We start from the raw sequence: 12,012 nt of genomic DNA, 5'->3' as shown, positions 1-12,012 counted from the left end.
AACATAGTTTGATTCAGAGATGTTTTTCGTGTGTGATGAAGAAGCTGGGGGATTTTACAATTCTAAGTGGTGATGAATCTGACATCAAATTCATTCAGGAAAAGGAATTTCTCATTTTGTCAAATAATCGAATTATATTTTCGAGTAGTGATGCATCTTGAATTATTGTTAGAATTTGCGCAGCTATTCGGACTAGACTTTGCACCTATATTAACGTTTGGCACCGACATCTGTTCCTTTATTGGCTAAGTACCTGAATTTTAAACATTTCCAAACAAAACCACTTTCTTATCATTTTCCACTTACGTCATCCTCTGCGCTTTCAGGTGCAGTAAAATTACGTTTTCCTTTATTTTAGCTATTTAATACTGTGCTTATCTTTTTTGTTTTATAATTAATAATTTTCATTGGTTTTGGGTTAGGAACTTATGCATTGTGGTGCAGGAACTGTACTGTGGTGCAGTGGGACTGTACTGTGGTGCAGAAACAAGTTAATCCATTTTATATTAATTCCTATGGGAAAATTGTTTCTGCTGACAAATTGCTCAGGAAGGAAATTAAATTCGCGAACCGAGATTTCACAGCAGTAATAATAGTAGCAGATTCAAAATAAACTAACGATTTTTACGAGAGTAATAATTGTTGTTTGTTTTTTCAACAGGCAGACAGTTGTAATTTTACTCGCTCAACTTGTAGTATTATCGGATATTTAGCCATCTGATTATTGTTAACTTTGCCCAAGACGCACTATAGAGGACAATCGTTTTTACACCCTCGAAATTAGGAAATTCCGTTCTAGTTTTAATAGAGACTACGCCAGAAGACGGATCTGAAGTCTACCACCCTTCTTTTCCTGAAACCAAACCTTTTCGAGGAGAATTCAGCGCGTTTAATTGGAGGCAGACATTTCTTCCTGCGAATAGTTGCAACTTTTACGCTTTTAATAAAGCTGTGGGATGAGGTTCGAATCCCGCGAACGGGCTGGCTGCATGGGCGTTTTCGTGGTTTTCCCCATGTGTAACGTGTATACGAGCCAGTTTCCCTTAGAAAGTCCTCCACGAAGGCATCCCTCCCCTTAGGCAGATAGCCCTCATGTGCTTTGCCATAATTAAATACACCAATAAAGCTGTGGGATTCAGGCTTCTAGAAATCATTTACATTATAAGGATACAAAATCGGGAAGTGAATTGAGCCTGAAATACACCTATACACTTATCTTTGATATTTGAAGTATCATTTCCTTGGATAGGTAGAAGAGGAAAGGACACCAAAATTTCACTAACATTTCATACAAATTAGAGCCCTACCGCGCTAATTATGCAGCTAATTATCTCCAGTTTTGATGAAGAACTCTAAGACGGATCCAGAGGTCTCCCACTTCTCTTCATCAAGCACTCGAGGGAACTTTCGGCTCGCCAGTATTTTAAATGCCGCACATGCACTATACACTTACAGACATCCATGCTCTCTTCAGGATTCAAACTTGGTCACAAAGCAATAGCAGCTGGCTCTGCTTCTACCATGACAACAGGGCAGGGTGGCGATAATTATTCGTTTCCATCTGACTGAGGCCCAAATCTCTCCCTAGTCGCCCTTCAGAAGGAAGAGAATGTAAGTAACAATCACAATCTTTGATGCCTATCAAGTACTGCAGCGAGCGCCACTATACAAACCAGGGCGGCTATTCCTTGGATTAAAAGAATGATTTTAAATGACCAGATCAGGAGTACAATTTTCCATTTCATATGACTTAAAAAATGAGCCTCTTATGGCATAAACGATCGAAAGCTTTAGCCATGTCCAGCATAAGGACAGCAGTATTATGTTTGTTTTGCAGAGCTGCCCCCCCCCAATTTACCTATACGAACAAATTGCTTCGCAGTCGAGAGATTTCGACGAAATTCGAACTGTCCGGGCGGACATAGACCTAGAGTCTATGCAGGATAATTTGCTAAAAAAGTTTTCCTAGCTGTGCAAGAAGATTTATGAGTCTTTAACCCTCAAATAAGGTTCTATCGTTTTCTGGTTAAGAGCCTTGTCTATTAAGTGTCAAGGACCCTTTTCTGTTCACTACAACGTGGAACTCAATCATTTTGAATTACCGCTTATAAATGCGTAGATACTGGTTTCCCATCTGTTGGATCGTCGCTTGTTAAGTGGTCTACGACCGGTGAGGGCGTTTACCGCTATATAGCTCGCATATTCTGTACGGTGAGAAAGAGAAAGCTTACAAAAACGGAGCAATGATAAGCTGATAAAATTTATTTAATCAAAAGTAAGTGTGGCGACTCTGTAAACATGTGTTGTACTCGCCAACCGCGCGCCGTTATCACTAACTGTAACCGAAGGTGATTTCGGCGACACACAGTCACGTCTCGTCGTCGGTGCGGTTGGTCGCTCGTTTTCCTCCAACGTGATTGTCTATCGACTGTAGTAATTAAGTTTTAATATTGTGATGTGATTAAATGTTTTTGTTATCAAAAATTGGCTTTTATGGCATGTTATGAATTCATCCTTAAAAGCACTGGCAAATTCCAATACGCAGTTTGTTGTTGCACACAGCCGCAACCACGTGCAACAAATGGTGACTTCGGGACGGTGAGGCTTAAGCCAAATGAATCGTCGAAATTTATAGTACAGCAGAAATTTTGTGCTTAAACAAGACCTTGTAATAATGTGTGAAAATGCAGCTGAACCAATATTTTTTACTTATGTGTATTGGATTACTTATCGTGTCTATTGGATCGTGCATCAGTTTCATCATATTACAGCCACGTGGATTACCTTCATGTTTATATTTGTGATCATCTTTCAGACATGCGGATTACTTCAGAATTCTTAAACTTTCTACAGAAATACTCGCACAGGTGTTCACAATATCACAGAGTTACAGTTCAAACTACTTAGAGAGTTAACCATAACACAATGCAAAGTGCATCCAAAAGACGAAGCTTTCATAGATATTTCAATACTCTGTAGTCGCTCTGAACAACTCGCAACTGACAGTAGATGCTCTTTCCGGTCTTATATAGCTTCACCCGGCCGCCGAGATATTTCTAGTACTTTCTGCTTCTCGAACTTATATGAGGGCGGAATACGATTACAAAGCATCAGTTGCAATTATTCATTTACAATATTCATTACACTTATACAGCAATAGGACTAAAATTTCGCCAAGTCTAGAAACTTTTGGTGATTTCTCGCCAAATTAGCGAGACAACCATTTATTGTTGACTGCCCCCCGTACTGTCATTTTTCTGGCACAGCATCTTTTCTTTCAGCTTTTCGTGTTACATTATACAGAAAAATACGACAAGTTCACTAAAATTATCTATCAATGAACAAAATTGTTAACATCGCCTCCTTCACAAGGACTACCTGTCCCGGGCAGTACAATTCCTGAACAGGAACCCATACTTACAGCTAAGGCAAATCAATGCAAATACTTAATCAGTAACTACAATAAATGGTATAAAATAAATCAAATACTAACTAATAAACAAATGCATAAATTTATAAATTTATGTACTATTATGACAATGGGTCTTAATATGCTATTTACGTTATATATACTATAGGGATTACACACTATGGCCACAGTAAGCCTACCGTAATGAACGACTTTATTCTAATGTTGAATCCGACGAGTTATGAATCCGAACTACGACGTTTTTCAGCCTGTTTAGGACTGTGTAAGGACCGTCCCAAGGCGACTGTAGTAAGAGATAGTTCTTCCCATCGAATCGAATTCCTTAACCACACCTTGTCACCTTCATTGAGGTGTCCTGTAGCTCTTGTGTCTTACTGGGTTTTCATCTTCTCCATTGCCAAGTTGATTCGCTTTTGCACAAAATTGTGCATCACCTCAAACCGTGCCTGGAAATCTTGGATGTACTTCTCAGGTGATTAAGGCACGACCAAACAAGAGATCACAAAGAAGACGAAGGTCACGACCAAAGAGCATCTGGGATGGGAAGCAGCCGGTAGTCTCGTGGACAGCACTACAATAGACCAGTAAAAACAGAGATAATTTCTTGTAGGCTTTGTAGGAAAGTCCCAGTCCTGTTAGTTTCTGGAAACCATCAGCAAGAGGTTGTTAAAGATGGTTTGATTAAACCTCTCTACCATGCTGTCTGATAGAGGATGTAAATAAATCGTTTGGGTTTAGTCGATGCCGAGTAGCTTACAGAGTTTCAGAGTTTTTTTAATTACAGCCAAGGTAAAATTTCTTCTTTGAAATGAATGTAACTGAGGAGGCACTGCGAATCTGGAAATCCAATGCTATATTATTACCTCTGCTACCGTGACTTGGAAACCATTGCATTATCACACATAGTACGTCACTGGAAACTATTGTATTGGATCAGCTAAATTTATTAGATATAAATCTGCTGAAGATTAAAGCTATGATAAGGAAGCAAACATGTTTAATCTCTATAAAGGTCTGCAAGCCATAAAATTTACAATATAATAAAACAATTTATTTGGCTTTGTGCAACAAATTTATTTAGTTGGAAATACCGTTGTACCGTTATTATTTGGAAGTTACATTAATTTTTTTTCTTCAAAGTTTAGTAAAAAGAATCATAGATTGTTCCTCCCTCCGCCTAGCCTACTAGCCGTTGGAACGTTCTGGAATCTAAATTTGTCAAAAATTAGATAAAAGTGATAATAAAGATGAGATAAAATTGATAAGTAGATGGTTATACCGAGCAGATGCAATACAATCAATCTGAAATAAAGTAAATGTAGTAAAACACAGAGTGCCTTGGGCTTAACTGGCGGGGGCGGGATAAGAAAATTAAAGTTTGTTCCGTTGGACTGTTACTTGGGGCAAAATACTGACAAGGAGGAATGTATACCGCATATGCATACAAGACCCTAGTAATAATTTGACGACGTGTATAAGTTTGTTGCAGAGTTTATCGCTATGCATAAGTGATTTAATGGATAAATATAAAGAAATTGAAAATCATGTATTAGCAATATCCGCAATAAAATTCTACTCTAATAATAGAGAAAGATCTAGAAAACGGAAAGGATTTTTTGACGAAAACACGCAGATAAAGAAATCCAGACAGATAAAGTGTTAGAACAAATAAATTTTATGTTACACTTGATAAAATATTCAGAAAATTTAACAAAAAGTATTAAGAACTTAACAAACTATTTCGAGTAACTTTTACAGAATTTGAAAAAAAAAAGAAAAAAAAAAAAAAAAAAAAAAAAAGAATATACTGGATTATATAAATAAAATCTAAAAAATGCACTTTAAATGACAATAATCTTTCTCTGTTTTAAAACGAGTTAAAAATTATTCAAGAAATTCAATATAAGACAAGAAAAGTTCACGTTCTTAACAATGCTTGCCATAGAAGAAAAGGCTTTTTAAGAGCTATATTATGAAAATATTATTTTATCAGTTTCCTCAAATGAAAATTTTAAAATATTTAAAGGTATAAATGATTATAATTATGTACATTTTTATATATTTTTCATTACAGTAAGACCCCGCTTAACGCGGAGGATACGTTCCATCGAAGTAGAGCGTAATGCGAAACAGCGCTAAGCGAGGCTATCTTAACATGTAAATAATAGGGTTAGGGGAAGACGGATAAAAAATGGTTAGGCATTAAATTTAATACTGTTTTTTTAATAAAAATAAAATCAAACATTTATTTCTTACAAAAATAAAAACAATGTAAACGCATATACTTTTAAAAACAAATAAAATTCTCAGTCAGATCATTCAGTCTATTCTGGGTTTCCAATTTTCTGCCTTTTTGTTAAGGAGGCATTATGATAGATTGGCTTAATGGCATATTGCGTTCAATTTCGTCGTCAATCCATATAGACAGTCGTTTTCTCATTTCCTCTATAATGTTATTTCTAGAAAGGGTAATTTTAGTTGCAGAGCTTGACGTAGTTGCAGTTGCCGATGACAGTATTTTTTCTTTATTCTTAAGAATTGTCCTTATTGTTGAAGTTGCCAAAATCAATGCAGCACCAATGTGAGATTGACGTTCACCAGAATCTAACCTTCTAATCACTTGCATTTGAGTTTCCAGTGAAATGCTTTTTCTGGTTGCTTTCTTTTCTTGTTTTTTATTATCAGCCATGATAAAAACTAAAGATCATAATATTTGTCACTGTATTAATCGTTATAGTATTATACAAATTTAAACTTACAATAATGTCAACAAATGTTTCAAATGATAAAAAGCAAGAAACACAACTACACTGTTTCGGATGTGTTATTTGGAAACCTAGCGCTGCGCACAATTTCGGAGAATCCACGGGTTGAAATAAAAGAGCGCTAAACCGAAACAGCGCTAAACGAAACAGCGTTAAGCGGGGTCTTACTGTATTTATATTACACAATTATTATTGCTTTAGTGTTAATATTCTCTATTGTGACATTATTTAAGATTTATTTAGAAACAACTTATTTGATATGGGGCTATAAATTAAATTTTGTACAGGTCGATTCCTAGGGGCTTAATCCGGCACTGTTTAGATGGCTGTCTGAAAGACAATTTGCTATACGTTTTAGGCCTGCTAAAGGTTGTATAGATTACGTTAATTTTATTAACAGTTAAATTTTGAGTTAAACTTCCTTTCCTATCGATTCTTAATTTCAACTTACCACTTTCGGCCAGAACGTAGTTTTAGAATCACGTCTGAATGCTAATGAGGAAGAACGGTATATAACCGCGAAGTTCTACAGTCTTAGTGAGAGAGATACCAGATATTCTGGCTGCACGCGTCCGCCTTTTTAGGCTACTCTCTCGTAAGCTATTATTACTCTCGGCCGTATTTTAGGCCCTTGATAGCTTCGCAGTCAATTAACGTTAAGGGACCAACTCTGTTAGAATTTTGATAGCTTCGGCTATATCTCTTTAGTTAAGATTAGTTTAGTTTAATTCTTAGTTTCTTAAGTTCAAGCTCAAGTGTCGGCTTTATTGTACAACTCCAAGACGGAGTTCTGTTAAACTTTAGTTGGAATAATAAAGGGTTATTTCACCTTTCTTACTTGTTGTTTTCTACCTCATGAATTCAAGCGATTATTCGTTTACTAGTTCTTAAGATTCTTCACTTTCAACTGTAACTTAGAAATACACAGTGGAGAATCCTAAAAGGTAATATTTTCGAGAAATAGCAAATTGAGTTTTGTAACATCCCGCAAAGAGCGGTGATTTTGTTAATTTTTTGTTTGCGCCTATAAACCGTAGTGGAAATAAACTTTTCATTTAGTCTTTAGTTGTATCCTGTACTCATTAGAATTCTAGGTTTAAGTTAGAGAACAATAAGTTGTTTATAGTATAGGAAAGTTAAACCAGTATTAAATTAAATTGTCAATTAGATTTAATGGTACAAAGCAGCAGATGATATTTTTTGATTTCGACTGAAAGTTTCTGGTATTTTTGGGTACATAAACAAACATCGATGCCTAACATTAGGTACCATATTTACCCGCGTAATAGTCGCCCTTTTCTCCCCAATTTTTTATTGTGAAAGTCTAGGTGCGACTATTATGCGGAGAAATCTGCTACACAATATTGTACACTTTTGACGATTTTTTCTCCTTCAAAAGGGGCTGCGACTGTTACGCAAGGGCAACTATTACGCGAGTAAACACAGTACCTTAGACAAACATCTCCATGGAAGACCACAATCCTCTGAAATATAGACGATCGTTTCAGAGCAGGTTTATTGAATATTCTTATGCATGTAAATATAGTTAATCATATGATTATTCAAGAAAGTCTGAAAGTTAAAATAGAATTAAAGTAAATCTGGTTTATATATGAGTGTATGTTCCCATATCCCGGTTCGTTGCACATTAAAATGACCTCGTTTAACACTGTTTCGTTTAGCCCCCCCCCTTTTTTTTTTTTTTTTCTAAGAGACTTAATCTGGAGAATTTTATCCCGAGCCTTTCAGAAGTTGCATAAAAACACTACATCATAGAGATGTTACCGTGAAAGACCGAAATTGGAGAATGTCGACTTTCAGCGGAGAATGTCAACTTTCATCAAATACGTCGGTGAAAGATCGAATAGTTCTTTACATTCGTGTACATTCGGACCCTCACCGGTGTATGTCGACAATCACAGATATGCTCTGGTGTAGGTCGAAAAGAGAGGAGTATATGTACACGCTGCCAAGTGTTCCACAAAGAAATGCAGTTGTAAAAGCAAGGGCCTCTTGTGCAATTCAAAGTGTCCTAATAGTTTAAGATGTTGCAATAAATAAGATTTGAATCACATAATTTGGTAAGTTTATAACTTCTATTATTTTCCTTTCTCATTTTGAATGTACTGTGTGTTTTAAGTTCTTATATTCTTAAGTTCTTATTCTGAGTTTCAAGTGCGTTTTTTCGCGAATGAATTACGGAGAAGGAAATATAATATTGTTATATGTTCAACATTCACCTTTAGTACATGGTGAATGTCGACATTCACCGGTGTAAGTCAGAAATAAGAGTATTTGGAAAATATTTCGGACATAACACCAAGCGACTATGTGAATGTTGACATTCACCGGTGACATTCTCCAGATTTCGGTGTTTCACCGTAACAGAGACATATAATTGGATTTCACATTATTTATGATTTAAAGAAAATTCGAGGTCACAAACACTTTTAAATAACCAGTTCACATCTTTACGTAGTATCTTATTATTCTTTTTTTTATTTTTAAGACATCTTTTTACCTTAATATGCTAAAACTGAAATGGAAAAGCGCCAGCTCATATTCGATATCGAATTTACAATGAACAGTTTTATGGCAAGCCCTAATAATATTTGCAGTAACAGATTGTAGTCTCTTTGTACACTGTTATTATGTAATTATAATTTATGTCCATACGGAATTGGGTAGGTAATGTTCCTTTACTGATAATGTAGGTTTCAACTTTTCCTCGCAGAGAAAGAGCATGGGAAATGCAACGAGATGTCCACGGATTTTCTTTGCTTTCTCTCTTGCTGCAACAGCGTTCAGATTGGCTAAAGAGGCTTTTGCCTGGTATTCCCTGAGCTGGTGGAAGTTACGTACTGTGTCCGTGGGAATACACTGAAATACCTAGGAAGAAATAAATGGAATTATTAAAGAAATACGAGTACTATAGCAGCTCAAATTTTCTTGGAGACAATTTTTTGATGACGGAACATTTCCAGTTAGATTCTAGAAACCACCATCTGTTTCTTATCTCTGCTTTGTGCATAAAAGGGATATCCTTATTTATATATTGGTATGCGCCTAGATTACGTAGGGAGACCTCTTGACTGTATTGCTTCTCAAGTGCATTTGAGATGAAGATTTTACTTTGTTTTTATTGTCTTTCTTATACTATTTCTTTTTCCTTTCTCATAAGAGAGCAGAAAATTAACACTTTATATGTGAAGCTTTCCCAAACAAAGGATTCAGTTAATTACCCTAGAAAACGCCAACAGTAGCAGTCTAGGCAATATCAGTCAGTATCAAAGTATCAGTACGTCAGTTTCGTTCGCTAATTTTCCTTCTCTTTTAGCAATTAAGCCTTTAATGAGAAAAGCAAGTAAGGTTTACAAAATCCACCGTAGACGGAGAAAGAAGCTGCAGCTATCTTTAGTTTAGCATCCGCTCTGCAAAGAAGATATGTATGATATTTTATCTTTTATAAGCTACATTGCTGTTCATTTCCTCCCCTCTGATGCATACGTTTGATGATTCTTGACGAAAAAAAAAAAAAAAATTGTCGCTCCCCCCCAAAAAAACCTGAATCGAGATAAAACAAAATTGAAATTTTAGGGATAAAATATAATAATAACATTCTGGGCCACGAATCCCGTGTTCCAACTTCTTTTCAGTGTGTTCGACCATCTTTAAGTGTGTTCCAACGATCAGCTTCTTTTCTCGCTTTCTTAATTTAGAGAAATGTTCTCTTTTCGAGGGGATGTATAACAAAGTAAAGATGCACAGCTTCGTTTCCTGATACTAAGAAGATACCGTTTCCTTCTTTCTTTTTAATTACTGGTTTTATAAAAATTTGTTTTCTTGGTGTAAGATTTGTCCATCGTGTTTTATGTAAATGTCTTTAGGGAATCTTGTAGCATTCTTTGCTCAACTTAGTATTTCGCATTGGAACACAATTCACGCTGTTTATTCATGGATACCTAGAATAACTCAAAAGAAAATTAAGAATGGATAGGATTTGCTTAGGTACAAAATAGAACTCCAAATATTATATATAGGACTTCGAGGGCGATCGAACATAGTTTCTCTTCTTCAAGAAAAAAAGGACAAAATTCTTACAAAAGTCGGAGAAGCATCAACAACGTTGTAGGGAAATCAATAGAGGGGACGGAACAAAGAGAAAATTAACATAACACTCCCTACCTAGAAAAATAATTATTTTGGTATATATCTTTTCTAGTTATATTCTGATTGACTTAGTTATACCCACTCAGGTATTTAAAAAATATAGATGAATTTAATGTCTACTTTCTGTCAGCTACATAAGTATTCTTGTAATGCTAGCGAGGGAACTTTATTTCCAAGTACCAATTTAGAGATTAATTAAGATTACCATACTGTATTTTAGTTTTGAGAAAATACACTGACTACCAATAAGTATTTGGACACCTGTGATAGAAAAGAAAAACTAACTTAATTCAAAATCAATAGTTGGTAGAGCCTCCACGAGAGGTATTTACAGCGTGGACCCTCCGGGGCATACTTTCCACAAGTCTTTGTATGACAGCTAGTGGTATTTTCTTCCACTCGGCTTGGAGAAGACATAGAAGTTCCTTCACCGATTTTGCACGGGTAGTGCACCCCTGAATTCGGCGATGCAACTCGTCCCAGAGGTTCTCGATAGGGTTCAGGTCTGGACTCTGGGCAGGCCAGTCCATTCGATGAACTCCATTGGCAGCATACCAAGCCTTGGTTAACGTCGAAACATGACAACTGGCATTGTCGTCCTGAAAGTAACATGGGTCCAACCCGTAAAACTGCCACAACGTAGAAGCACATTGTCATCCAAAATAGTGCAGTAGGCATCGGAGTGGAGCTTACCATGAATGGGGACCAAGGGTCCCAGCCCATACCAGGAGAAACACCCCCAGACCATAATTCCACCTCCGCCGAACTTGACTGTTGGCACAATACATTCTGGCAGGAGACGTTCTCCAGGTAGACGCCAGACCCAGACCCTGCCATCCGAACGATAAAGGGTGAACCTTGATTCGTCACTCCAAAGAACCCGTTTCCACTGATCTACGGTCCAATTTCGATGTGCTTTGCACCACATTAACCGGGCAGCGCGGTTGGACTTTGTGATCAAAGGCTTATGGGCAGCAGCACGACCATGAAAACCAAGCAGATGTGTTTCCTTACGGATGGTATTCATTGAAACAGTACTCCTAGATGCCTGTTGAAACTCTTCGCGGATGAGGGCCATCGGTTGGGTGCGGTGTTCCGAATTTCTCTGGACAGCACTCGTCGGTCTCTATCTCCCAGTTTCGTTGGTCTGCCGATTCGGGGCACATTCCGACAATCCCCGCTCACCTTCCACTTCTTAATCACATAGGTCACTGTCGATTTTGTGTACTTCAGATCGCTAGATATGTCCCTTAAGGATCGGCCACATTTGTGATACCCGATAATTATACCTTTCACGAAATCAGAGAGCTCCGAACTGCGAGGCATCTTGCATGCGACTAAAGCCGATGCTGTTTCCTACACGATATATACCGGCGGAGTCCGTGGCGTACCTTGGGACCGTAGATATCGTCATTTGCATAGGTGTCCAAATACTTATTGGTAGTCAGTGTATGTGGCAATGCTCTCGGCGACGAGGAAATTTCTCAAAATGTTCTCCCGGGCCGTGTGAAATTGCTTAGAGGACTTGATTCGCCTTACAAACTTTCAGTTTGAAATCACTGTTCTAAGGAGTTTATTCTCTCTCTGAGTTCTGTTATTATCTCTAAATTTATCCTCCGAGTAATGCAAGTGGATGTCACTCTAGTC

General features: G+C 37.1%; 1 protein-coding gene across 1 annotated transcript in view; it reads right to left on the bottom strand.

Moving 5' to 3' along the window:
* Nucleotides 1-8,671: 8,671 nt before the first annotated feature.
* The window catches only part of LOC118186668 (phospholipase D1-like), a 96,473-nt gene continuing 93,132 nt past the window's right edge, over nt 8,672-12,012 (bottom strand). Inside the window, exon 25 of the mRNA XM_085817797.1 lies at nt 8,672-9,084. Within this exon, the coding sequence (XP_085673923.1) occupies nt 8,860-9,084 (225 nt within the window). The 3' untranslated portion in view covers nt 8,672-8,859. The remainder of the gene's footprint in view (nt 9,085-12,012) is intronic.

Source organism: Stegodyphus dumicola, chromosome 5 (genome assembly GCF_044657685.1).
Source record: "Stegodyphus dumicola isolate Sdum_Otavi_A_Nest chromosome 5, ASM4465768v1".
NCBI lineage: Eukaryota > Metazoa > Arthropoda > Arachnida > Araneae > Eresidae > Stegodyphus > Stegodyphus dumicola.
Note: the sequence above shows the minus strand (reverse complement) of the source record. Positions and strands in the feature narration are given on the sequence as shown.